Raw genomic sequence first — 27354 nt, 5'->3', positions numbered from 1 at the left:
GAACAAAGATATTTGTGATTTGTTATTCTAACCACACTACAAAACTGTTCTCATTTTACTCAACAGCAAAACTGTTTGTTCTGGATGAAATACATTTAGGGCAGTACAAATTATGGATAGTATCTGAATAAAATCAAAATGACTTTTATGGTTTTGTATCTACATGTAGGTTTGCAAAACCATCAAAAGATTTAAAATTGCAATATTCTGTCTATGAATTTGACCGAATTAGATTGTAGTGGATATGCATTTGCAATTATTCCTGCAAAATGCTTCATAGTCCTAAGCTGTAAACTTCACCTTATCTGAAATACAGAGTCAGCCTGTGGTTGCTTTGCAAGTCATTGGTTTAATGTACCCTCATGTGCTATTGTATGGAATTGCAGATAAGAGATTCACTTATGTCTGAATACAGCCTCAGCTTTGGCATCTCAGTACCAGCTCAGAAAGAAACTATATTTTTATATGTGGAAAGAACTTACTTTAAGAAGGTTTATATGTTCTATTGAAGTAGCATAAGTACAGTGCAATATATGCAGTATTTCTCATGTAGCCTATATTATTGTATGCATATTTCTGAAAAGCATGGAACAAAAGAAGCAACATGAATAGATATGCCAAGTTACTTTTGCATTGTTTTAGCATTCCCAAAACTGTTAAAAGATTCATCTTAAGGTCATAGTTATTCTTGAGGTGGTCGAGGCCTATTATAGTATCTAACGGGAAACTTTGAATGTACAAACAATTTAACACATTTTGTTCTGTAATAGTAAAAGAAAAACATTTATAAGGTTCAATTCTTCATTCAGTAAAACAAAACAGGGGCCTGTTTCACTAACGTGGTTTAAAGAGTTATCTGGCTAACTTCCAGGTTTAGATTTGAAATTCAGGCTTATTCGGTTTCACAAAACAAGATAATAATAACTCAGGCTTATAACCAGAGCAGGTTAACTAAGAATAATCCTGAGTTTTAAATCTGGAAAAAAAAAACAAAAAAAGGTAAAATGGCAGCACCTTTCCTAGCGGGAGTTGTATATGTTGGCGCTGTTATTGTGAGAAGGGCTTTTTGTTGGGAGAGAGTATTCCTGTATGTTAAACATACCGAAATATTGGGAAGTTGGCTCCTTTGAGCCTTGAGCAAAATGTGTGTGTGTATGTTTGTCTCATCTGACACTACATTTTGTTTACTTCAAGTGAATCTAAATTTCAGTATGTCTGAATGTGTAGGCCCTACGTATATGTATAAGCTTACATTATACAAAGTTACTTTTTAGAATAAATTGTTAGCATAGCATTGTGTTTAATGAATATGTTTAAAAACTAGTCTGAATTATATTTTTATGTTTGAGCTTTATAAAAGAGGTACTGTTGTGGTCTCTATTTTTAACAAGTCCGTCTAAGTATGATTAAAACCTCCCCTCTCTCTCTTTCTCTCACACGACTTGCAGGTGTGGAAATGACAGATTGCATAGGCCTAACTACATTCAGTCAAAATTGTTCAGTGCTTGAGGTGTAAGTGAGTCTACATAGGCACTGACTGCATCAGCTGTTGTTTGCCAGGCTACCTCCCTGGCTTTATTGACACTTTTTTTTTAATGATTATATCTTTTACTTGATCATACGTCGTTATTAAAATGTGTTGCTCAGTGGCAGTAAAGAAAGTCGCTCTTCTTAACTTCTCCATTTTTAGATGACCGTTTTAATAAAGATTACCATGGCAACACACTTGACGCCGCAATAGAATGCATGTTAACGGTAGGCTCCACACGCATTGACAGAAAGTTAACCCTGCTTGAGTTATCTAGATCAAGTTAAATTCGATCTACGTTCTTGAAACCAAGTTAGCCGGTTAAGTTATATTGAGTTAACTCAAACTAGATAACTTAAGTTAAGCCTGGCTTTATTAAACCACGTTCGTGAAACAGGCCCCAGGTGTATATTAGTCCGAGTGCATTTTATTTGTTAATGAAAGCTCTTTAATAAGTTATTTTTTTTTTCCATACAAAGCTATACAGTGCCAGTTTAGTACTACTGTACTACTTACTTACTAAGTACTACTTACTGAGACAGAAGTACACTTCTTTATCTTCCCGGTAGTCTCGTGTTAAGTAATGCTTATCACACAAATAATGTAGCGCCAACAAAACTCTGTATAAAAATCTATAAAGCTATGAATGTGCAAGATGCTTTATCACATACAATGAATTGAGAAATATATATGCTTTTGTGACACTTCGAAGTGCGCAAATATAGTTAATGCAGGCAATGACTGCATACTTTTGTGTATAAAACTGAGTGTCCTTGGAAAGGCATAATTCAATGAAAAAAAAAATATGAAGAAAGTAACTTATCTTTAGAAATAGTGATCCCTTGCCAGCAATTCTGCCGAAGTGTCTAATGTGCACGGCTGTGGGATGCAGTGGAAGAGCTTTGCAACCATTATCTAAATGAAACACTGATATTATTCCATTATCCCACATGAAAATGTTTGTTAAAAAAAAAAGTTAATTAGTTCACCTTAATAAGCATTTTAGTTTTGCTGTGGGTTCACCCAGATATTGGCACAACTGGCACCACTTGTAAAAACTAAATAGCTGCCACAACAAAAATTAGTTTTACATCAGTGTGCTGGTTTTGATATTATCACTTTTCTAAAAAAAAAACAACAAAAAACAAAAAAAAACCAATATGGTATGGTACACTTTTGTACTTTTGGTATTCCTTGTAAATGCTATCCTATTTGGAAAGGTGTATCTGAATTAGATAATCAGGCATTGATCTTTTAATGAGGTGCCAAGTAATTATTTGACAGTTGCCTGATTATTTAATTGACTGTCAATTAGATCTAGGAATAATATTGTTAATTCTGCTCAGAGACAATTCCCAGTATTTATCTTGCCTAGTTCCCTGCCTGTCTCCAGTGCTTGAAATGGGGCGGTACTCACCGGTAGAGAGTACCGCCACTTCTCAATTTCAAATATTTGAGTCCTGCCACTTCTGAATTTAAAACATTTGAGTAGCACTTTGACTGTCTGCCTGTTTTCATTTCCAAACCGTCAGTTGCATTCATGTTACTTTCTAGTTGTTACTTTGTTGTCCCAACAGCAGCTGCAAGGTTTACATTACAGCAGAGCACAGACAGCAACTCCCAGAGCGCACTGCAAAACTACTGCAGCTCCCAGAGTGCACTGCAAAACAACTGCAACTCCCAGAGTGTATTGCAAAACAGAGCGGGGGATTTTATTTTGAAAGGTCCAGGTCAAGTCGCAATTAGACGTAGTACTGATTAGATGAGATGAGCTGGTCAGGGAGAGAGGGAAATAGAGACAGCTGGACAGTGTGCCTTAAAGAACTGGACATGGAGACAGACATATAGATGGAAAGGGAGACAGAGAGAGAGCTAGGCAGGGAGACAGAGAGAGAGCTAGGCAGGGAGACAGATATGGAGGTGGAAAGGGAGACAGATAAAGGTGGACAGGGAGACAGAGGTAGAGGTGGAAAGGGAGACAGAGAGAGAGCTGAACAGGGAGTCTGAGAGATTCTGTGAGTACCGCAACTTTTGTTTTTCCCATTTCAAGCACTGCTTGTCTCTTTATAGCAAATGGTGCTAGTCTATGCTGCTTGTCTCTACTTCTGACAGCATCATATACAGATGCATACATTAAAAACAAACTGTGATGAATAACTAATGGCAGTCTTGTTTCTGTGGGTTTAGGAAATGATAGTATTTGTTGAGCCAGCTTCCCAAAGGTGATTAGTGAATATAAATTCTGAATGCAGACAAAATGTAGTGTTTAATACACTTTTAATTATTTTTTTTTAATTTCTATAGCAATGACCAGTACTTTAAGGTGTGTTTCTTGTCCATCGAAGGTCCACACTTAAGGCTAATTGCAGTTTTACTGAATTCAGTCCAAATCCTGTTAAGATATTTGGGTTGGGACTTTTAAAACTGCCACCCACCTACCCATTGACTGTTGGCCATTAGAAAATACTGTCAAAACGTGAAAGTGGTGATGGATGCCATTTACTGTGGATTTCAGGATTGGGTGGCACAGCTTTCCAGACTGCACATGCTCGGTGCTTCGCCCACCGTCAGAAATAACTTGTTTCTTCTTATACACCTCTGGATTCAGAGTCACGTCCTGGTCTGGCCAGCGGTCACACTGTAACATTCACTGCAGCAGGTGCACAGTTCCTGGAGGCTACATTAAAGCATATTCATCCATTTAACATTTATCCAGTGCCAAAGAGGGAATATAACTCTCTTCACTTAATTGATGTCATTAGGGTGACATGCATGGGTTTCTGCTGATGGAAGTAAAATGATAATTATAGAAATAGATACCTTGAGTCAATATAACTGTAATTAATTTTAAGTGTGCAGATTATTAGTGCAGAACCAATCAGGCTTCTAATTATCTGATGATAAAAATGCTTAAACTGGGGGGAACAAGTCAAATTAAAGTGAATTACAGCTTCTGGCAGAGCACTATGCTTTTTTTATTTATCTATTTAATTGTTTATTTTCCTGTAAGTGGTTGTTATATTTGGTAGATTTCATATCAAATGATCATTTGTTTAAATGTATGTTTACTAATGTTTCATTGTTGTAAAGTAAATAATAAAAAATAAAAAAAACAGGGTAAGCACAGATTCCTCCTTCAAGAAGTTACTTAATGCATTGTCAGTTTTTTAAACTTGTTCAAGTCACACCCAAATAAAAATGTGCAAATTAATATTTACTAAGAAAGTTACAAAGTTAAGAGGGAATGATCAGAGAATATTGTAATTCCTGATGTGGAAGGTATTATATTGTACTATTCCAAACCTGTGTTTTATTTTGCTTTGTTGTTATTTGTGTAGCTTTTATGTAACTTGCATTCTTTCCAAACAGTGTTGTGTGTAGGCATTATATGTTTAAAAGCTATTGCTAACAATATATATATATATATATATATATATATATATATATATATATATATATATATATATATATATATTATATATATATATGCCATATATATATATATATATATATATATATATATATATATATATATATATATATATATATATATATATATATATATAGCTCAAAGAGCCAGCTGCCAATATGTTGTAAATATCTTTCTCAAGGGAGCATGTGTGTGAATCAAAACATTGGAGGTATTTATAGTTTTTTAACGACATGACAACTACTTGTTATTGTATATATTAAAATCCATGATTTATTCTTACATTATGTAATGGCAGTCTATATGTTGTGACATAATTTTTCCTTCTATCTTTAAATCTGCATTAATTCTAATTAACAATTTTTTTTTTATATAAACATATTTATATTATCATGCAGTGCTGGCTGTGAAGATCATTTGATTTGGTTTCCCCAGCACATCAGCATGCACAACTTTTGAATTAATTTTGTTTATTTATTTATTTAGTTAGTTATTTAGTTAAACGATTTGTATTTATTGGAGTTAATTAGTTGATTAGTTTCTGTTGAGTCCCGCTGTCGTGTTCAGTCTATTTATGCATTTACTTTCTTTTATTCTTCTATATGTCGCATTGTCTAATTTTAGCTGTTCTAATACTACAAACTTTACATAATTTATGGCATGTCCTTGACTGGTGAAGTTCTGTACTACTGGTTCATTAATATTTTTATTTCTAATTAATGAAAGGTGGTTCTGAATTATTTTATATAAAGTTGTTACAGTTTATTTCATTACATTTTTCACTGGCTATTCCATAAATAGCATTTCAATTTTTACAGTATGTACACATTTAACATGTACCAGTACAAGTATTTGTAGAACCTATTCTGTCAGTTATTCTTTTATGTTTAATGTGAATAAAAATATCACCTAAATTAGCTTCTCTAAGAAATACTTTTTAAAAATGTTTCTGAATTATGTAAAATCCGCAAGTGTTTCCAAACTATCTTAGAAATATTGGGCAAAAGTTTAGAGTACGTCATTACTAATGGAACTCTTTTGACGTTTTTATCTCTATTTTTATAATCTAGTAGATCATCTCTTTTTGGTTTTCTTAACTCTGTCTGTATAATTCTTTCTTTGTTTCCTCTTTTTTTAAAGATTTGTTTTTAATACATTTCTTTGTTTTACAGAGTCACTTTCTTTAGAGCATATTCTTTGTATTCTTATTTCTAGCCCCTTTGGGATTGCCCTTTTAGTGTGTATTGGATGTGCAGAGGACATGTGTAAATACTGGTGCATGTCAGTAGGTTTATAGAAGAGGTCAGTCTCAAATGAACCTTCTTCAAGTTTTGCTACGGTATCTAAAAATTATATTTCTTTTCTTGCCCATTGAAGGCCCACCTTAATATTGCTGTGTATTTCATTTGCCATTTTATGAAACTTTTTTATGAAAGAGATTTTTCTCCATGTGTCCAATATATTAACTAACGCATTGTTGTTCTTTTTAGCATTCTGCGAAGAAGGCTGCAGGAGTGGGGGGGCATGTGTGTCACCGAACATGTGCCTCTGCCCTTCTGGGTTCACAGGAGGTCACTGTGAAAAAGGTAGGACTTTTCTGCACTTAGTCGCTAAACTGATGGCGTATCACATAAGCTGACACATAAAGTAAAAGAAGGTTAGAATGACGAAGGATGTGTTATTGTTTGTGATCCATAATCTAAAGTGCTGTATTCTTTTTTAAAACATGCATACGCTATTCTTTGTTGTGTTACTGTTATGTGTCTTGAACAGTCAAATCTGGAGGTGTATGCTGATTTTCTCACTGTGGTTTGTTGCTTTCAGTATTAAGGTTGTGTTTTATAATACAAGCTTTATCGTGAGGAAAAAGATACAGATGTCAGTAAAACACACACACTTCTCAGTTTATAATGCACAAGGTTAATACAGGATTATAACTGACTGCTTCACTAATGGTGTACAAATAGCAAAGTAGATTAATTTTGAATGCACATATCTACATTGTATTTATCTTCTGCCTTGACATTGAAATATATTAGCCAGTATGAATAAGAGAATATAACCACTTTCATGCTGTCCTGTTCATTTTTATCTGGATAACAAGCAACTGAATATTTCCCGTTATTTCTAAGAAAAGGTGAAATCCTTCTTTCAACACTAAACTAATTGATGTAGTATTCCTGTAGGCCATATTGTGAAGCGAGGTCCAAGACATTTTCTAAGAGGAATGCAGAAGCTGATGGTACCATATGATTAAAACATGATTTTGGATATTTTGAAATCGACACATTTCAGAATTCTGTTCTGCTCAATATTTGAGCTAACATCCCTTGGGTGTGAGTTTCTCTTATCTTATTCAGGCCTCGTTGTGGGAAATGTGTGGACAGCGGATTAGCATTCTAAATGAAACATGGACTGGGAAATATTTTAAGAAGAGCATCTTTCAGTCTGAGTAAAATTAGCTCCTCTTTCCATTACTGTACTCTGTTCCTTTTTGAAGACGGCGGTTAGCTTGGAGCTACGTAGATTGACAAATGCAAGCCTATGATCCACGAGATGGGTTGATTTGCGTTTCTCATATAAATATGAAGGAATCAGATGGAGATCTGCTGATAAAACGTATTTTAATTTGCTCACCGGGGTAACAGAACCAGTCAATTTTGCAGGTTTTATTATCGCTTGTTCCTTTGGTTTTAGGCCCAATACTAAGCAGGTCTTAAAACATCTTTGTCCACTTGTCTCATGCAGTTTCAATATGTCATCATACAAAGTGAATCATCATACTGCTATTGTGGTGCAATGCATTAGAGCACCAGTGTTGTTGATTTTGTTGTGGACCTGAACTCACCTCAACAATGTGATGGACTATGACAGGATTACTCTCCCCAGCTACACTGCTACTGGTTGCTCTCTTGCAATAGGACAAGATACACATGAATATCTCAGCTCACCTTTTGCAGACAAGGTGACATGCAGTTTGTGAACAGAAACTGATGGTGCAAAGAACCCATCAGAGATCAAACTCCCAACGCCGTGACTTTGAAATAAAAGCCCTAACATAGTACAATTTGTAATCAAACTATCCCCTGCTGGGATTAGAAACCTTTTTTTTTTTAAATCTTGAAAGCCATACTTGGATTATATTAAATATCAAACTCGGTACAGTTTACATGATCATACAGATTCTTAGAACAGCTGATAACCTACGTTTGTCATTTTGACAATAGCCAAGAGCAGACAAGCTATAGGCAACATGAAACATGCTAACAAAATACCATTTTAATTGAGTGAACTAGATAAAGTTGTCAAATAGAGAGATAAGGCCATATATGGTACCTTCAAATGGAAGGACCAACAAGCATCTGCATGTCTTTCCAATATGAGCAAAAGGGGACCCATGTATTTCTTGGAATTTAGTCTCTGGCAGAATTCATAGATTATAGCATGCACCCTATTGTGTTTTGCATATATGTAAGTACACAATTGTGTCATAAAAGGGTTAGGGTTGAGAGTTAGGGTTACAAAAAAGAGAATAAGTACATTGTAACAGCGCAGGCATCACAAAACATTAAAAACCGTAAAAATAGGATGTGATGCCCAAGATTATGTGTTTCACATAACAGAATTTCAACAGGAATCGAAAGGTATGTATTCAAAATAATTATTATAAGGGAAATCAACTCAAATTACCCAGGGGCTTACAAGCAATGCTTTTATAAAGCTCTGCTGAGTCTAAATACTGTACACCAAAGGGGCTGCATGTTTCAAGTACAGCTACAATATTTGAGTCAGATGTGTTCCCTAGGCTTCATACATCCTACCAAAGTTCTCCTGTAGTGTAACTGGAGGATATAAGAGGTTAAAAGCTACTAAAAATACAGATAATGGAATAGTACAGAACAGATTCAATGGGAAGTATTTCCAGGTTAATTCCCTCTGCATTTATCTGATAACATTAAAATCATCAAAGCACTCTATGGCATGTTGTCCGTCCTTGTGGATACAGTGAGAAACACTAAAGAACTTACCAGTACCTAGTCACCTTTCTGTTCAAAAACAAAAAAAAAATGACTTTAACCCAAAAGACATGTTTTATTCAGGTTTCAGATGCTTTTGGTCTGATCTTTGGGGATGATATAGCCAGGAGCTTGGCTTTTTTAGTTGGGTCACTCGGAGCAAGGACTTCAACTTTATCTAACCCCAAGTTGCATTATTGAACAGTTTGTGGAGGCAGGAGTAAGAAGAATTACAGTACTTGTTAAGAGAGACAAGCAAATGCACTCCTGGGACCTGATGCATTCTTACACTAAGTAGCTAGAGTAGCTATATATATTATATATATATATATATATATATATATATATTATTATATATATATATATATATATATAAATTTATAACAAAAGTGCCAACTTCCCAATGTTCTGGTATGTTTACCATAACTTTATCAAGCAAAATACTTAAATTCTTGAAATGGATTGCCTTGTCTAATATTCATAACATTTAAAAACAAATAAAAACACTGTGATGGAAAAGAAAAATACATCCAGATGTTATGAGTAACTACAGGCCTTTAATCTGCCAGGTCCTAGAACTTAGGAGGGACCTTCAAGAACTATCTGGATTCTGGATTTCAGCCATTCCAAGTTGAACAGTCTATTATTAATATATATATATGTATATACACACACACACACACAATATGATTGTTATTTAGTATTCCAAAAAGCTTTAACAATGGCATCTCACTATAGCGTTATACAATAGGGGTACTTCATTAGACTATTTGGATTCGTATCATTTCATGTAATTGTTAGCAGAACCACTTGACTTAGCAGATTGCTATATTACAGAATGGTTACAGTGTTTTTCAATGCAGGAATCCTTAAATTAACCATTTAATTGAACATGCACAGGCAGTATTTGATTGTGAATATGCTATAAATCAATATACATTTTTATTCAAATCAGAATTTAGTTTAACTAAACATTTATACCATTTTATCTACATCAAGTTGATAATATTAATAGCTACATAAATAACACTCATATCACAGAAAGTACTCTACTGTAATAAAAGGATTAACTGATATGTGTAGGCAGCAGAAATAATTAAATCTATAAGATGGGGCTTATGAATTTATGAATCCCTGTGATAGAGAAAGAATTAATCTTGGTTATAAATCTCCCTCCCGACCTGTGAGGGTGATGTGTAAAGGTAGCAGAGTGCATTGGACTGGATGGCCTGACAATTCATTCCCAGGGTTAGGTGGAAGTTGGCCATTTAGTAAGGGGGCGGAGCTACGGTACACCAAGTCATCGCCCCAGAAGGGAAGCGATGTGGCAACCGCGGACTGGAGGAGAAACGGTTGCATTCGTTAACCAAGGGGGCATGACTGACGGTATATAAGGGGACATAGCAAGATGATCTGTTCCTTTGTTTATGGTTAAGCTGAACCGGAAGGAGTACTGTGAATTACCGTGAGTGTTTTGTTTGTTTTGTCCTGTCTAAAAATCTACTTGTTTGTTATTATTAGATAGCTAACATAATCTGGAGCTGTCGATTAAGGCCAGCACTAAACCCGGACAACACTGCACCATTGTATATGGATAAATTATATTACACCACAAGCACTATAGCACTCACTCTGGACTTGTGAACGTGTGTGTCTTTATGTGTGTTCTACTCTGTTTATTGTTTACAAACTGGGTCTTATTATTTTGGGACTGCAACCCGTTGTTTTGGAACAATGTAATGCACACTGCTGTGTATTGCCTGGGATTATTCTTTGTGGTCACCAGACCAGGATTATAAAAATAAAACCTGTTTGGACTGTGAACTTTGTTGTCTGTCTTCTATTTTATAATCACATCACCACGAGACATGCACACTACAAATTACTTTGCCACAATCACACAATCTGTCTTTTAAACAATTTGTTGCAGACTGCAGATTACTATCATTACTGTACTTCTGATCCTTGAGAGTTTACAAATTAGCACCCAGTCGCTTTGAGATTCAGTGTTCTCAGGACATATATTTAAGATAGTTTAAAATAGAAAAACAAGAAAACAGTAATAAAAAAAAAACAATTGTGTATGAATGTAATTGAAATATTCTGAGCTATCTTTTGGTATGCATTGCAAAGATATTTACATCAAGACTATTGATTACACTCCTTGCATTTTTTTAAAACATATTAATAGATTAATGCTACTTTTTAGAAGTATCCATTAGGGAGACAATCTGGATTTGATCCTAGCCGGCTTTCGAATGAATGAGGATCTATCGACAGCCTACGAGGGGATCAAGGGGATAGTGCAAGATTATATATTTTATATGTGGAATAGGCAAAAATGTACATATTTAATATTTCCGTGTGATCTAATAATTTCCAGCGTTGCATTTGTACACACAGGTTAGATGAGTCAGAGAAGTTATTAGTGGAAGACCAATGCTCAATGACAATTTAAAAAACGTTATGTGTTTTATGTTACTAGAGATACATTATGTCATCATTCACTAGTAAGCAGAAGGCTTTATTGCAGTGATATATTCATACAGATTCCAGAAGACTGTTGCAAGGAAGTACCGGTACTTCTAAGCATTTTAAGGTGGCTTTCCTGATTTCACTATAGGAGTAATGTTTAACTGTAGTTGCTGTGTACTGATGGAACTTTAGTACTGTTTTGGGACAACATACTGTCAGAGGTGTATAATATATGATCTCTCCACTGTGAGCTTCACCAGGAATAGCATGCTGTATTTGCTTCAGCCTCATTTTATCAGGCAGATCCCTTTTCAAATGCAGAAAAGCAAAACATTGTAAGAACCCCTTAAGGAAACATACATACAATCCATTGAAGAAAGCTCAATCTATAAAGGGATGTGTTCATCTTTTCAAGAGCTATTCTAATGTAGAATGCAGAACCAACGGGCAATGGTTTGCAGGTATGGATTTTTTGAACAACAAAGGTGAGAGATGGTGGGTTGCGTTTTATATTATCCCAACTAAGCCTACTGTAGGCCATTCACTTGATTCACATCAGCTAATAAAATGGTTACCAGCAAGGGGAATAAAAAAGAGCAGCAAAAAAAATCAATTTACGAATGGACTCTAAGGGTAAAGTCAAGCACATGCCAAATAGGGTTAATCATATTATGCCAAGAATTACATATTAAAGGACCACATTTCTAATTCCAGTTTCACAAATGAACTGAAGATGTTGGAAAATGGAAAAGGCAGCTGTCAAACAGTTAGACATTTATATTATTGTGGGAAACTACAATTTAGCTGAAAAGGAAATTAAGTAAGACCCAAGGGATGCATGCCAGGTGACTTAAAACAGCATGTGCTCATTCAGGGTGCACTATTCCATTGTAAAGCTAATTTGACCTTTACGAAAAATGAATCTGTGCCAGACAGAAAGTTTCTAACTGGAAACAAATATGATTTTCCTTATTGTTTCATTAAGGGAAAGATTGTAGGTTGATTGAAGTGAATCCAGCTATGGACAGTTTTGCATCCACCATATAAACTATATGAACATTATTTTGATCTTTTATTTAACATCACGTAATCAAAGAAACTACAAACTTATATCACAAAAGTCTATCGGAAGCCATAATAGTAGTACAGTATGTCATGCTAGATTCTGAATTATCACAGCATTAGCTGCTGAAAAGTGAGCATGCTCTCTTTATATATATATATATATATATATATATATATATATATATATATATATATATATATATATATATATATATCATCATCAATTAAAACAGCACCTTTGATGTATTAGGAAGATAAATAACCCGCTAAATCGTGATGCACTAAATATGTAAAATCTTCAAACGTTGTGTTAGTAATGAATGGTTCAGCAGTTTTCCAGGTTCCAACGCTTTTTATAATGAGTTTCTGTACAGCTTTAGCAGCCAGTCAGCAAGCCTTTCTATTGATCTGTAAGCTCTGAATTTGTAGCACTTCACAGGAAGAGCTATTGTAACAAAATCAGCGCTTCTTTTGTGCATAGGATACACAAAATGTAATGATTTTCAAGCTGTTAGAGCTGTGTCAGAAAGTGTGCACAGAGACCCTTAACAAGACAATATGAAAAAAAGAAACGTGCGCAAGAAAACAAGATACAAAGTGATGGAACCAAAAGAAACCAAAAAAAAAAAAAAAAAAACATTAGCTTTTATTACATAAAGAAGATGAGAACTCTGCAACCTCAAAATAGTGCACCCCCAGTTTTTTTCCCCCGTTATAGAATGATTATTGTTATCAATTCTTAAACAGAGTGAGCCTATTATCCTCTCTGGAAAAGCGCAAATATTAAAAGGGCGTGGGGCATGGGTGGTTTATGAGTAAGCTTTTGGATTTTCATCTGCAATGAACAAAATATCCTGCTACAATCCATTAGATATTCTCTTGAGATTACCAAAACAATGAAGAACACTTCATTCAGTGCAGTGTAAATAACTTAGACAACACCTGTAGAAGTTTTTTTTTTTTTTGACTGACAGATTTCTAACCTTGTAATGCCCAAGCATTCTTTAAATGAGAAAGGCTACTTTCTTTATCTAACACAAATTTACTGCTTATGAACAATTCTGGCTTATGAGGCTGGATTTCCAAAAATAATAATATAGAGGGGTAGCTAAGCATTGCATTATAGGCGATAAAGAAATGGCTATTAAAGGGTTAAATTAGAATTTACGCCAGTACGGGCCACACTGGAGTAAAAGATATAAGAGATTCAGGTAAGTATGAAAAAAACACATAAAAAAGATAGACAGACAGATGGACACTAGTGGCACTTACACTACAATGGTCACCAAACATGAAGAATAGCGGACAAGCAGGCAATTATGCTACAGTGACAAGAAAATTGCATGGCTTTCAAGAAAATAGCAATAAGATCACAGTTACTAAAGATGTGAGCTAATGGCAGTACGTACGTGAGAAGATTAGAAGTAGGAAAAATATGACATGGTGGTAATTTATGTGCATTTCTTTTAGCTGCTTTAAAAGGCGAATGTTTCCAGAAGGTTCACTTCTATAAATATATTTGTAAGGCCCGGACATGAATCTAATCTAAAATCTTTGAAAGTGTAGGAAGTAGAACTGGACTAATGAGAAAGGGGAAAAAATGTTGCTGCATCCAGAAGATGAGTATTTGTTCTGTCGCTGCCTCATATCGCTTAGAAAATGTTTGTTTGAGAAAACAGTGTACACTGTAACATCTGTGTGGTAAATAAAAACCTGGTCTTTTAATGCTGTTGTCATTTATTTACATTAGTACCAGCAATTTATTCAACAAAAAGTATTGAAAGGTGTTAGCAGAAAACGATTTAGTACCTTCAGCCAATCAGATTCCAGCTTTAACAGGCTATACTACAAAAGATTTAGAAGTGAGTAGTTTTTTGAGATTTACGATTATACTGTATTTACAGTATAATCATAAATCTCGAAAAACTACTCACTTCTAAATCTTTTGTAGTCATTTTTGTATTACTTTAGTATAAATACATGTTAATTTGGATTCATATGTTGTTTTTTTCTGACTTTATGTGAACGAAAAGACACACATTTGCCCGTTTTCCCATTGGAAATAGTGATATTTTGAAATATCACTGTCCTGGTCACAAAAGCAAAGTTTGTGGGGAATAATAGCCATTTTCTATACTTTTGAGGCGTAAGCAATTAAGAAATAACACTTACTACCCAGGAACAAAAATTGTGCTACATAGTGTTATGCAAGGAAGAAATTGATGAAAGCTGTTTGAGTGAATACTTCCATATTACGTGGTTTAGGCTTGATGTACTGTTTCTACTACTTCCGCATCAGTCAAATCACCTGCTTTGTCTCCCTTTGATTCATATTTGATGAAATGGTAGGATGTTCTTTTCTGCTCCATGTACAAGGGACTATATTTCCCATAATCCCCTGGGTGTGCTTGCTCTGTAAGGATGTCGGAATGGGTGATCAATAGCAAATGTTGTGAAGCTTCAGTCCTGAGCAGTGATGTGCCTAAATTAAAGATCACTGGAGAAGAGCCAGTCTCATGGAGATGGATCATGATTTAAAGCATACCAGTGGGGCTATGGATAGAGTGTTGGCAAAATAAGCGAGCTTGTCATTTACAATACACTGAAGCATTTTGATTAAGGGGGTAGGCTGGATTCTAGGTACCTCATTTGAAGTCACACCACTTCTGTATCGCTATTTGTTGAATACTATTTTTCCCATTCTTTTTTTTTCCATCCTCTAGAGTTTGGACTGTTAGGTTGTACAGTACAGTAGATACAATGCTACAATACTTACTGATGTGGCCACCTTCTTTGTAGATTGTGCCTTTTCTATCTTTAGAAATGTCCTGAATTGTGCAATGCCCGGTATGGTTTTAAAACAAAATTTTTGGTGAAAAGATTTGCAGGTGAATAACTTGAGTTACACCAGAGCTTGTAGCATGTTTTCAGTGGGTAGAAGTGAGTATTCCCAAAGCTGAAGCATTTGGAAAATATAATTGGGCAGTGTGCTTTCTTATAAAGAACATTGCACAGAAGGACAACTTAACGAAAATGTATTACAGCGGACATCAATGAGTCATGTTTTAGTGTAACATTAAAATGGTCGAGGTACTGCACAGCTTTAATTGCCTCTTTAAATGGCTTCTATCACAAAGTATTCTTTCTTCCTCTTTTACACGCGAATCACGATCTGGGTACTGCAGTTTAATATCACCATCATATCAGGATCCATTCCCCATTTGGGGAGAGCGCTTGTTTAGACCAGGTAACAACAAAAGAAAAACTCAACACTAGTCTTTTTTTGTTTGTTTATCAAGCAGGTACATGTTCTCATCATTTTAATGCATACAAAATAGGTGCTTTTTCTTTTCTTTTCTACAAAACAGAATTTGCAAACTGTTTTTTATAACGCTTACCATAAATGTACATCAAATCTGCATTGTAGCAGTCATTGAAATTGTAATGCTGACAACTACAGAGATTTCGTTTCAGCTGTTTTACATCAGCCATGAAAGTATTCCATCACTGCTGCAATGTTTTCTGTTCTGAATAATTTTTTTTGCTGTTGTTTTTGCTGTCAGCTAGAACACAGGAATATACTTCATTATGATTAAGTTGCACAAGCTCCTGTTGCTTTGACTCGTCTGTTTCCAAGGAGGCTCTTGAAAATCAGATATGATATCATAAGGAGTAAGCAACTAAGAGAAAATGAAAAAAAGAATACATAATCACAGTAAATTTGTAAGTTACAGTAACACTCTTTTCCATGAAAGAAGCTATATACTGTAAATCTGTGTGTTGATGTTGTGTAATTGCTATAATGGTCTGGAAGCACCAATATCACGTAGAATTTCCCCCCCTGTGAAACATATTGCCTAGCCTGTTGTTCAGAGCGGGTGAACCTTTTTTATTTCACAGTCGGCCTCCAGAGAATCATCGCCTAATTCCCCTGTACCTCCCAACGTTCCCTAAAGAGATCCATTTTGATTTTGCACCTCCAGTCCTTGCACTGCTTCTATCTCAACATTTACGTGAACCCGAAATACTCCTAGAATTAATTTGGCATATTGATTGCTCAGACAACTGGTATTATCGATGAAGGGGTTAGAGCGAGTCACTCACACTAAACGTTTGAAAATAAAAAAAAGAGTTTCATTGTATACATTATCATGGAAGAGAAAATATACTATACACTGTACTGTATGTTTTAAAGGATACTGTTCATAGACTATGGAAGCCAACAATGACAAACCAGAAAGGCATGCAGTGGCTGTTTTTAGTAGCCAGTGAATGAAAATGAAAGTAATATTTTTTCTTTTTCTTTTATTATTCTTTTGTTTCTGAGGCAGATATTGATGAATGTGCTGAAGGGGTCGTTTGGTGCCACAATCGCTCGCGCTGCGTCAACCTTCCAGGCGGGTACCACTGTGAGTGCCGAAATGGTTTCCATGACAACGGCACCTACTCTCTTGATGGGGGGTCTTGCATTGGTAAGCAATTAAGAGCAAACAGCTCTTACTTTTTTAGCCATAGCACTTACTCTAAAACCCAATTAGCATGTTCTTGCATGATACTGCAGACAAATGTTTATAAGTGATTATCTTGCTTTTATTGTAATACCACTCTTTATAGAGATGTGTCTCAAACATTGCAATCAGTGTAATGGAAAACTCCAGATCTACTGGCTTAATGCACAGTTGTATGCTGTTTCATCCACCTTCACTTAACCAGTCATACAAGTAAGATGTTTTGTGTTTATTAAATTCTCATGACACTTTAACAGCCTGCGAGGCAAACTTAATTTTATACACTAGATGTGATGACCAGCTGTGGTGTCATCAAGGTGTTTTAATACCTACTGAAAAGCCATTTCTAGAACGAGAAGATGGAATATTGAAATTGACATACATAGCAAAGAAAAAGAATATGGTACATGAAGTAATACAACTGTATTGCTAGTAAACCAATAGGGTTAATTTGTCCGTAGCATGTTAAAGGGTTAATCAAAGTGAATTATCTAACCCTAACCCTTGAAATTCTATTCACTGGTGTACAAAAGCAGTCAGTGATTTCAGTTCTTTCACCTTGTCACATACAGTAGCTGTCTTTATAGTGTACTACCTTGTTGATTTTGCTTACTGCACTGGCACATAACTCTCTTCTCTTGGTGGTGAAAGAAAGAAATACCTCTGTTATTTAAACTATTATAGCTGGATTAATTTTTCTTTTTTACAGACAGATATGTACTGAAAGAGGCTTGCATGCACTGTTAGACGTTTGACTTGCTTGATCTTGGTACACAAAAGGGCTCTATTTTTTTTATCTAAACAGTGCCTGCATTTTGATTCACTACTCTTTAGATCAACCAAGTACTGTTGACCATAGAGACTCCTGAGATAGTAAGGAGCAAATGACAAGAGGAAATTTGTGCATCAATATGGATGCGATGGATGACCTTCCCATAAATGTAATAATAGATCTGTTTCTCAGGCTAGAAGTAAACTACATTAAAAGGACAACTTAGGCTACAGAATACAAATGATGGAACCACATTGTGAAAGACAGATTTCAAAGTGATGTGCTTTATATTTATTTCTGTAAGGTAATATCAAAAGATGGTTGCAATATTAGATTGGAGCAGTGCCTTTAAGCTTTTATGGGTTTAAATTAATTACTTTAGGAGCATTTCAGAGACAGGAGAGGGGAATATTATTAATGTGTTTTGTACTCTATATAATATGTGTTCTCTGCATAGTCTCATAAAGCATTAGCCCTAAAAGATCAGAGCAGCAGCAATTAATAACAATAAAGCTTTGCAATAAGAACTTCTAAGTGATCTTTAATCTGTTATTTGTATTATAGCCACATATATTAATAGTGATGTCACATGCTGTGCATACATAAGTCTAGATACAAAATTAAATAAAAAAATCTTAAATTAATACATGTCTGTCTTTTATTCATTCTTTTAAAGTAAAAAAGAATAAAGTAGGCATACCGATTTTGATAGAAATTAATTTTTTCTCCCAAATCTGGAGCAGAGCACACCACTAATTCAATCTATCACATTAAAAAAAGAAATGCATTCAGTGACCACATCCAGGTCCAGTATTGAAACATCTGCTTAGCCACAAAGCTTGAGCAAGTCACATCACTTCCTTGTGCTGCAGTTCTCTCAGCTACAAAACTAGATGGATAAGCTGAATCTCAATTGATTATGAGAAGCTGCTGGTTGAAGGACTAAATAAATAAAAGCTCCAAGGAGAGGTTGAAATGTTCCAATCCTGGTCATGCCAAATTGTCGATCTTGACAGGGGACCTCGTGGGCGACAGCTGCGTTTGCCATTGCCCTCATATATGCCAGGTAAGAAGAATCTGCTGGGGATGGTTTGCCTCACCAGAGCACAGTGACCAATAATAATCAGGCAGCAGGCATACATTCAGTAGCTTGGCAACATGCGCTGCATAGGTTTACTGGGTGAAAAGAGGCGATTGACTTGACAGCGTTGATCTCCAGGCCTCCAGAACTGGTTCGTGGGTTACAGCTGTGATATGGCATTTGGGCTTCTCAGACTGATAAAACAGGCGTAAACACCTCTGTGAATTATTTTAAAGAGTGAATCTAAACCGTGTGACATTAGGATAAGATAAGGCAGCCCCCAAGGTTGGCTTATAAAGGATGCTGCTAAAGGGAAAGATTAGAAAAATGTAAACAGATCCTTCACTGCCAGTCATGCAGAACACTGACGAATGCAAGCGGTGATAGAAGCAGTGATTTGACAAATGGCAGCAAAGACAAGCCTTCAGCTGTTCCCACACAGGATGTCTTAGGCTATACGCAGGACTAAATGGGATCCTCCTTCACATGACTTACTAATGTGTGACGCAAATGGAAACTCTGACATGTGCAGTAGTCAGTGTTGCTGTATATAAAAACATCTCATATATAAAAGCATCTCCCTTTTGCAAGTCCGTTTCAGTATGCAAGCCAGCAGATTCGGCTGCTCAGTTGGCAGTTGCTTCCATGTCCGAGAGTCCACAAATGAATGATGTTTCATGATGAACAGAAGAGGACTCCAGGGGGCCATTCTGAAAAATAGACTTCTCTGCAGATTTCAACCACCAACTTCCCCTCAAGGAATTTGAAGTAGTCACTGAAGAATGTTTACTTGCCAGATGAAACTGTTGATATACAAACATACAATAGGGTGTTTGTTTTCTAAAATTTCACCCCACTTTCCCAGCAACGTGTTTTATTATTTTTTTTAATGGTTGTATATCCCAAGACAAATTATCTAGAGACCATGAAGGCATTCCGTCATTTCATAGTGATAATTATTATACTCCAGATACAGGGAAATGCCCTTATTCACTGTTCTTAACCCTAATGAATATTTGCTTCTATATGCGCATTCCTTAATCATGGTCGCTTGATTATCTGCTCATCTATGTCATATTTGAAAAAAAGAAATTCGCTCTGCCTTCCGTTTCATTATGGTAAGATGAGTTTATTTGTAGAGAGCCAATATTAGTTATAATAATCTACTTACAGCATTATTAACGTTATTTAAAATAATTACTTAAGATGTATTATGGTGGCAGCATTTCAAACGTACTGGAATTTAACAATTTACAAAAGGGGTACATTTAAAGCCTATCTTGCAGGGGGTACAGCTTTAAATATTTGTAATGTTCTGTATCTACAGTATTATTTGTCCTGGTTTACCCAAACCTACAGCTGTATGACTTAATATCTTGTAAAGTTAAAAAGCATTCTGAAATGTAAAATTGGTGGTGTCAATATTTGAAAAAATCCAATTATTAGGAAAAAATTAAAAACGTACTGTCATCACCAAAGATGTAGAGTTTTGCTTATCATAATCAGATACTGCAGGGCTATGGTAATCACAGAAATCGTTTATGTTGAGAGTGAGAGATGTTTTCATAATCAAGTTCAATGGCATTTCTATTGACTTTCCCAAGCATTTCTGGAAACAGTTTTTGCTTCCACCAGGTGTCATAAAAGATAAAACTCCCTACACTCCTACTGATTCTTATAAGTTAATAGGCAGTGGATATTAAACCGTAGATGATTACTGTGTGTGTGTGGGGGGACACCTAACACCCCCCCCCCCCGATGATATACTGTGTGTGTGTGTGGGGGGGGGGGGGGGCAAGCACTTGGTCATATATCTGCTTTTATATTAGCTCATACATGTGCAAGGCTTTCTTCCACGTATGGTACGTTTACATTTATTTACATTTATGTAATTTATATGCACATTGGGCTACATTCTCGCAGCTATTAACTCCTGTGACAGAGTGTGTCAAAGTGTTTAGCAGTGTGCAGGTGCAGGTGATCAATAAACAGACAGACAATTATAATCCAGGTGCAATGCTGTTTAATGGTTTTTAAATCCAATGACCTGATGGCAAATAATAACAATAACGGCGAGTATTGCTTATTTGTAATGTGCAAGTTGACCCCGAAATAATAACAGTCCTGTTTCAGTTCACCCTCACTTAACACTTATACAAACACAAACAGCAGTCCACAGTGTGTGCTGTAGTGCTCGTGGTGAAAACAGTTCTTTAGTGACAACAAAAATGCAGTGTTGTTGATCCGGGTTTAGTGCTGGCCTTTGGCGACAGCTCCGGATCATGTTAGCCGTCCAAATAATTACAAATGGTATTATTAATGACAAACAAAAACAAACAAAACACTCACGTTTCACAGCACAGGTTCTCCTTCTGGTCATTTGACATAACCATTCACAAAGGAACAGATCACATCACTACATCCCCTTTTTATAACGTCACCCATGACCCCTTGTTCAACGAGCGCACCCGCTCCTCCAGTCCACTGATACCACACTGTTTCCCGTCCGGGTCATTGGTTTTGTGTACCGTAGCTTTGCCCCATTTCTAGATGGCCGACTTCCACCTAACCCTGGGAATAAACTGTCGTGTCATTTAGTCCAAGGTATTCTGTTCCCTTTACGCAGTGTTCTTGCAGGTCGGGAGGGAGCTCTAACACCAAGAATCATTCGATCTCTAATCTCAGACAGAATGATTCTTGGTGATAAATCTCTCTCCTGACCTGTGAGGGCACTGTGTAAAGGGAATAGAGTGCCCTGGACTGGATGGCCAGACAATTCATTCCCAGGGTTTGAAGGAAGTTGGTCATCTAGAAAGGATGCAGAGCTACAATACACTAAATTATCGACACTGAAGGGAAATGTCGTGGCAGCCGCAGATTGGAGGATTTAGAAGCCATGCACATTCATAAACATATGGTACATAAGAAGTATGTCAGTAAGACAGAAATACACATTACTTTATATGCACCTGTATTTTACTATACATAACCTGTCCATACAGACTGCCTAAGGGTATTAATATGAAATGCAGCTGACATATTTTAATACCTCAGTCAGTCTTAGTAATTACTAACATCTATTTCTGGAATAAATTGCATAAAATCCATGCCAGTTTTTCTTCCCCCTAAACTGGGTCACAGGGTTTAAAACAATTCTCTTGAAGGAAGGCTGTTCAGTAATGGAATGGACAGGTATGAAGCTATGCAAATAGGTCTGATCGTACTTAAAAATAAGTGAATGCTCCATTTTTTTTGAAGTTTGTTTTTAAGCAGGTGCCAGTCTGCATTTGCCTGAAAGCAAAAGGCACATGTTTGCTACATGCATTACTGTAGAATTGATACCGGTTTGTGCTTTGGATCTACAAGGTACCTTAAAACAACCCTGACAGTATAGCTTCATTATTTGTAACCCATAATCTTTCCTCAAGGTCCTTTCAGAAAAGCATTGCACATTGATTAGTATAGCTAACATAAACAACAATGAGGCATTTTATTTTGCTTTCTTCCGCTGCACAATTTAGTAATGCAGGGAAAAGGGAATTTAGTAGAAAGGGAATCCAAAAAAAAAAGCATACTGAGCAAGTAACATCTAGTAAGATGTTTTGGACCCTGTCAGTTGAGTATACTAATGCCGACGTATAGAATTCTCCCTGGAGCAGCTGTGTCACTGGTAATGGCTATGCTTATACAGCTACTGTCCTGGATGACAGTCCAAGGTGTCTCTTTAACAAAGAATAAAGATTGCAGAGTGTGTTTTACTGTCTCATAGATATTGACGAATGCGCTACAAGAACACACACCTGCTGGAATGACTCTGCTTGCGTTAACTTGGAGGGCAGCTTTGACTGCTTGTGCCCCACCGGACCCTCCTGCTCTGGGGACTGCCCTCACGAAGGAGGGCTCAAACGCAACGGCCAGGTCTGGACTCTGAAGGAAGATAGATGCTCTGTGTGCTCTTGCAAGGTACAGTTTTTGTGTTGGGTTTGGAGTTTATTTTCATCAAACCTGCTTGCTGTCCCCTGCCTATAATCGTGCAGTTTTTTTGGGGGGGGAGCAACTTAGAATGCCGTCACCAGATTGCTACTTTATAATGCCAGCCCACGCTCTCTCATTATGAAGTATAGGATTCCCCACTGGGAAGTCAAATTGCTGCCTTGACCAGTTTTTTCATCTGATTTGAACCCAGTTGAGTCAGGACACATTTCAACATCATTCCAAAATCAAGCAGGTTATTCTGTGAAAGGATGGCTTCCATGATGTGTAGGTGTACTGCAGGTTTATGCATTGGCACTATTGATGAAATGCTTATGTCACAAGATGGAACATGCCTTTATTATATTACAAAATTCAAACGAAATCACCAGTGTACCCCCAAAATCCCTTTTTTTTTTTTCATTATAACTGCATTTACTGATCTGTAACATTTATATGATATTGCTATAGTTCATTATTATAAATGTTCCCATCTCAGTACATTATTTATAGCTTTATAGATTCTTTATCGCTATCATGGTTCACTTTTTTTTTTTCAAATGTTTTTGACTGATGTTATATCGCATGCTTAACAGTACAGAAATGGAAAAGGCAAAGTTCTGATGAGTGTTGGTAAAGGAAAAGGATAATGTGTCAGGTCAAATTATAATTTGCAAGAAAAGACGGACATGTAGTAAAAAGTATTGTCATTTCTTGTACAAGACACTTTGCAGCAATCTCTGGCATGGCATTTTTCTTCTCATGAAGGCTTCCCTCTTTTAGTTTTATCCTTGCATTATTGTTTTTCAAAAGTGTAAAGAAATGTCAATATAGTTTATATATAATACTCAGTAGCCTACAGCATATACACAACTTTTCACAAACATGACTTGTGTTCCGTAAACAGGGACAAGCAACAAATACATTTGCAGTTGTACTTCTTTTTTTATATTCGACGCTTACCTTAAAATAAATAAATAAATAAATAAATAAAATGTCTTGAATGCCATCTTTGCTGCTGTGCTGTCCAGCTGTGGGGAATCCTGGTAGGATATGAATGAAATTTAAATCCAGTCAAACTGTCTTGTATTCCATGGTTGGAGAGTTTAAACCTCATCATCTTATCCTGATGGCTCCAGTTGAGGGCCCAATTTACTAAATGCTTGTAATTGCACAGTAGTTATAATGTACAGAAAGAGCAGGGAGCATTGGGAAGTCCCTAGGTATTACAGCGCGATACATGACTATTCATGCCCTGTCATATAAAGTGCTAACATTGCTAAACACAGTATCAATGCAACATGAACAGTTATCTTGCGCTTTGTTAAGAAGTGAACAGTGCCCTGGAGCCAAGCTTGATATAGTACCTCAACAGAGAGGCCATGAAAACATAATGTTTCATCTTTAGTCATATTTCAGTAAGTATAAACCCTGCCAGAGGCTATTTTAAAGGTGCTATTCTTCTTCTTCCTAATACCAGGATGGGAAGATTTTCTGTCGGAGAACCGCATGTGACTGCCTGAACCCCAATGTTGACCTTTTCTGCTGTCCAGAGTGTGATTCCAGAGTGACAAGCCAGTGCTTCCATCAGAGTGGGCACAAGGTGTACCGCAGTGGGGACAACTGGACATACAGCTGCCAGCACTGCAGGTGTTTGGTATGTCACTATTGTAGATCTTATTTCTTCACAGACACTATTTAGTACTAATCTTTGCATTATGTCAAATAGCATTAGGTAGTGCTAATCTAGGTCTGTGAAACCAGCTGTAAATGTTCCTTTTTTTCCTTCTAAAGGAGGGGGAAGTGGATTGCTGGCCTCTTGCCTGCCCCGTTGTGGACTGCGAGTACACGGCTGTCTCCGAGGGAGAATGCTGTCCTCACTGCGTCAGTGATCCGTGCCTTGCTGACAACATTGCATACGATATCAGAAAAACCTGCTTGGAGAACTACGGAATCACAAGGCTCAGTGGGTCAATATGGACAATGGCTGGATCGCCCTGCACTACATGCAAGTGCAAGGTACAGAGAAATATATATATTAAATATAAGCCACAATTAACAGGGTGTGAACAGCGTTGCTGTGGCCAATGTACTTTTGCTTTATGAAACTTGCTTTCTTTATTTCTTGGATTCTTTGCCACAAACCTTGGTATTATTTGTCACTTTGTTGATGAATATTTTAACTAGAAATCAAATAGGGATTTTTTTTTGGTAATTACATATTAGTTGCTATTTGAATACATGGTTATTCGTATTGCAATTTCATGTGCATGTTATGTACTTACATAGTACTTAATCTATATTAAAAATAATGTACATTATGTGCATTACTTGTGATAATCTTTGACGGATAAAACTTAATGCGTAGCACAAACACATAAAGTTATATGTAATCTGCATATGTATTTACTGTAAGTTAAAATTCTTTTAAGACAATTTTTTTTTCTAAGAAAAAACTGTATATCAAAGAGTTGTGTTTTTTTATACATTTTTTTTTTCCCTTCCCATTGGCATTACTAATATAGATGTGTGTTGCTGTCATTGCAGAATGGGAGTATCTGCTGCTCTATGGATTTAGAATGTCTTCAGAATAACTGAGTCAGCCTCTTTGGTCGTAAACTCACAGACTGAATGGTCGTCTATGACAATTGCCAAAGTCTCCATAGAGGAAGCTGTCTGGAAATTCTGCTTCGAAGGACCTGTTGTAATACCCTGTTCTGTTGTCCTTGAAAGACACTTGAACTTCCAATTTGATAGCAGTTGTCATTCTTAAATGTCGAAACCATGCGTGATTCCATTCTTTCTCATTCCAGATCTGTTAAACGTATTGTATTTTTGGGTCACATATTTGAAGAGTGAATTCACGAAGGGGAAAGTTATTTAGCTCATGTTGCTATAATTATACATAAGAAAAATGCTAGAGAGAGAGGTAGAGAGAGAGGGAGAATGAATTTCTACATTTTAATATTACTATCTCTATAGTAATAAATCACTCTAAAATACTTGTAACTGTTGTAACTGTCTTTCTGTATTAATGAGAGCAGACAATCAGGCTTCAAATACAGGAACACACAAGAAGACTTAGTATGAACATTTTTCAAAAACAGAACAGATTTACAGTACTATACATTTTAAATGCGTGCACCACATTGAAATGTGTGTTTACTTTTTTTTTTTTTAAATGGCTGTCTTGTATATGTATTAAAACTAGACAAAACATAATTGGTTTTGGTTTCTGACTTGAGGAATCCAGCAACCTGTACATTTATTTTTTTTCATTACATTTAAGGAAGAAAAACATATTTCTGTACATTATATTATGGTAGAAACAAAACCTTTCAGTGGTGAATTTGAAAGCTGACAAATTAATTTTAATTTTCTAAACCTATTTAAAAAAAGGCTTCTTCCCCTGTTTTCTCTGATTTCCTTTAAAACGTTCCACCATTGAATGGTGATGATAAGGATTTCCATAACTGTTGTGGTGATGCCTGACACTTTGTGAGAAAATGCATTATATTCGGAGGATTGGTCATTCTAGAATAAAGAATACTTTGCCTGCAAGGTTACAAGAGGAAAATAATTAAGGTTTATTATTGAGGTAGGCTAGTTATAAGCCATTAGTTCAGCAGGTTAAGTCTTATATGCGTATTTCTATGCTTATTAAGGAACAATGTACCACCTTTGTCCAGCCCTTTCCAGTACCCCTAGAGTACACATCTTTCATCAGTAGATATTACTATGGCACTCCTCAACCCTTGATGTTGCTTATATTGCGGATATTGTAATAGATTTTAATGTGGCATTCTTGTATTATGCAAATCCAAACCTACATCTATGGCCAAAAGTTTTGCATCACCTAGAACTTTAGTATTGAGACATAAAAAAAACTATATGAACTTAATAGATATATTGTATTTAACATCATGTAATCAAATAAACTGGAACAAGATATTGCAGAAGTCTACCAGAAGCCATAATAGTAGTGCAGTATTTCATGTTAGATGTCAAAATGTCTCATTTTTCAATTACAAAGCGGTATGCCATTTAATAGGTTAATGTAACATTATTCAGCAGGTTTCATTCGACTTCATAAAACAAAATTAGTTAATTCCATAGGGTGATTAAAACCTTTGGCCATAGGTAAAGGTTGAATGATTGTTTGCAACAGAAAACTGTAAGACAGAGCAAGTGACCTATGCTGCAAGTGGTAGTGTGTAGAAGATGAAGAAGGAACCTAAACACAAGTAGAACGCAATTTGCAGTTTAAGGGACTGTGACATCAGCATTGTAATCTTTACTGTTGGTTTAATGTGTTTAGTGGAAAATGACAACCAAATATACAATAATTAATATATATTCTATATATCATATAATACATATATATAATTATATTATATATATATATATATTATATAATATACATTCCATTAATTAATGGTACTTAAGAAATAGAGTCTGTGAATTGTAAATGTGTATCTTGAGAAAACACTGTCTTTTCTAAACCATA

General features: G+C 35.9%; 1 protein-coding gene across 1 annotated transcript in view; it reads left to right on the top strand.

Annotated features, from left to right (window-relative positions):
* LOC121295042 (protein kinase C-binding protein NELL1-like) overlaps window positions 1-26719 on the top strand; it is a 130679-nt gene extending 103960 nt beyond the window's left edge. The window contains exons 15-20 of the mRNA XM_041219333.1: window positions 6449-6544; window positions 16846-16986; window positions 22645-22838; window positions 24328-24504; window positions 24642-24866; window positions 25395-26719. Of these exons, the coding sequence (XP_041075267.1) occupies window positions 6449-6544; window positions 16846-16986; window positions 22645-22838; window positions 24328-24504; window positions 24642-24866; window positions 25395-25445 (884 nt within the window). The 3' untranslated portion in view covers window positions 25446-26719. The remainder of the gene's footprint in view (window positions 1-6448; window positions 6545-16845; window positions 16987-22644; window positions 22839-24327; window positions 24505-24641; window positions 24867-25394) is intronic.
* The last annotated feature ends 635 nt before the right edge of the window (window positions 26720-27354 follow it).

Source organism: Polyodon spathula, chromosome 19 (assembly GCF_017654505.1).
Source record: "Polyodon spathula isolate WHYD16114869_AA chromosome 19, ASM1765450v1, whole genome shotgun sequence".
NCBI classification, from domain to species: domain Eukaryota; kingdom Metazoa; phylum Chordata; class Actinopteri; order Acipenseriformes; family Polyodontidae; genus Polyodon; species Polyodon spathula.
Note: the sequence above shows the minus strand (reverse complement) of the source record. Positions and strands in the feature narration are given on the sequence as shown.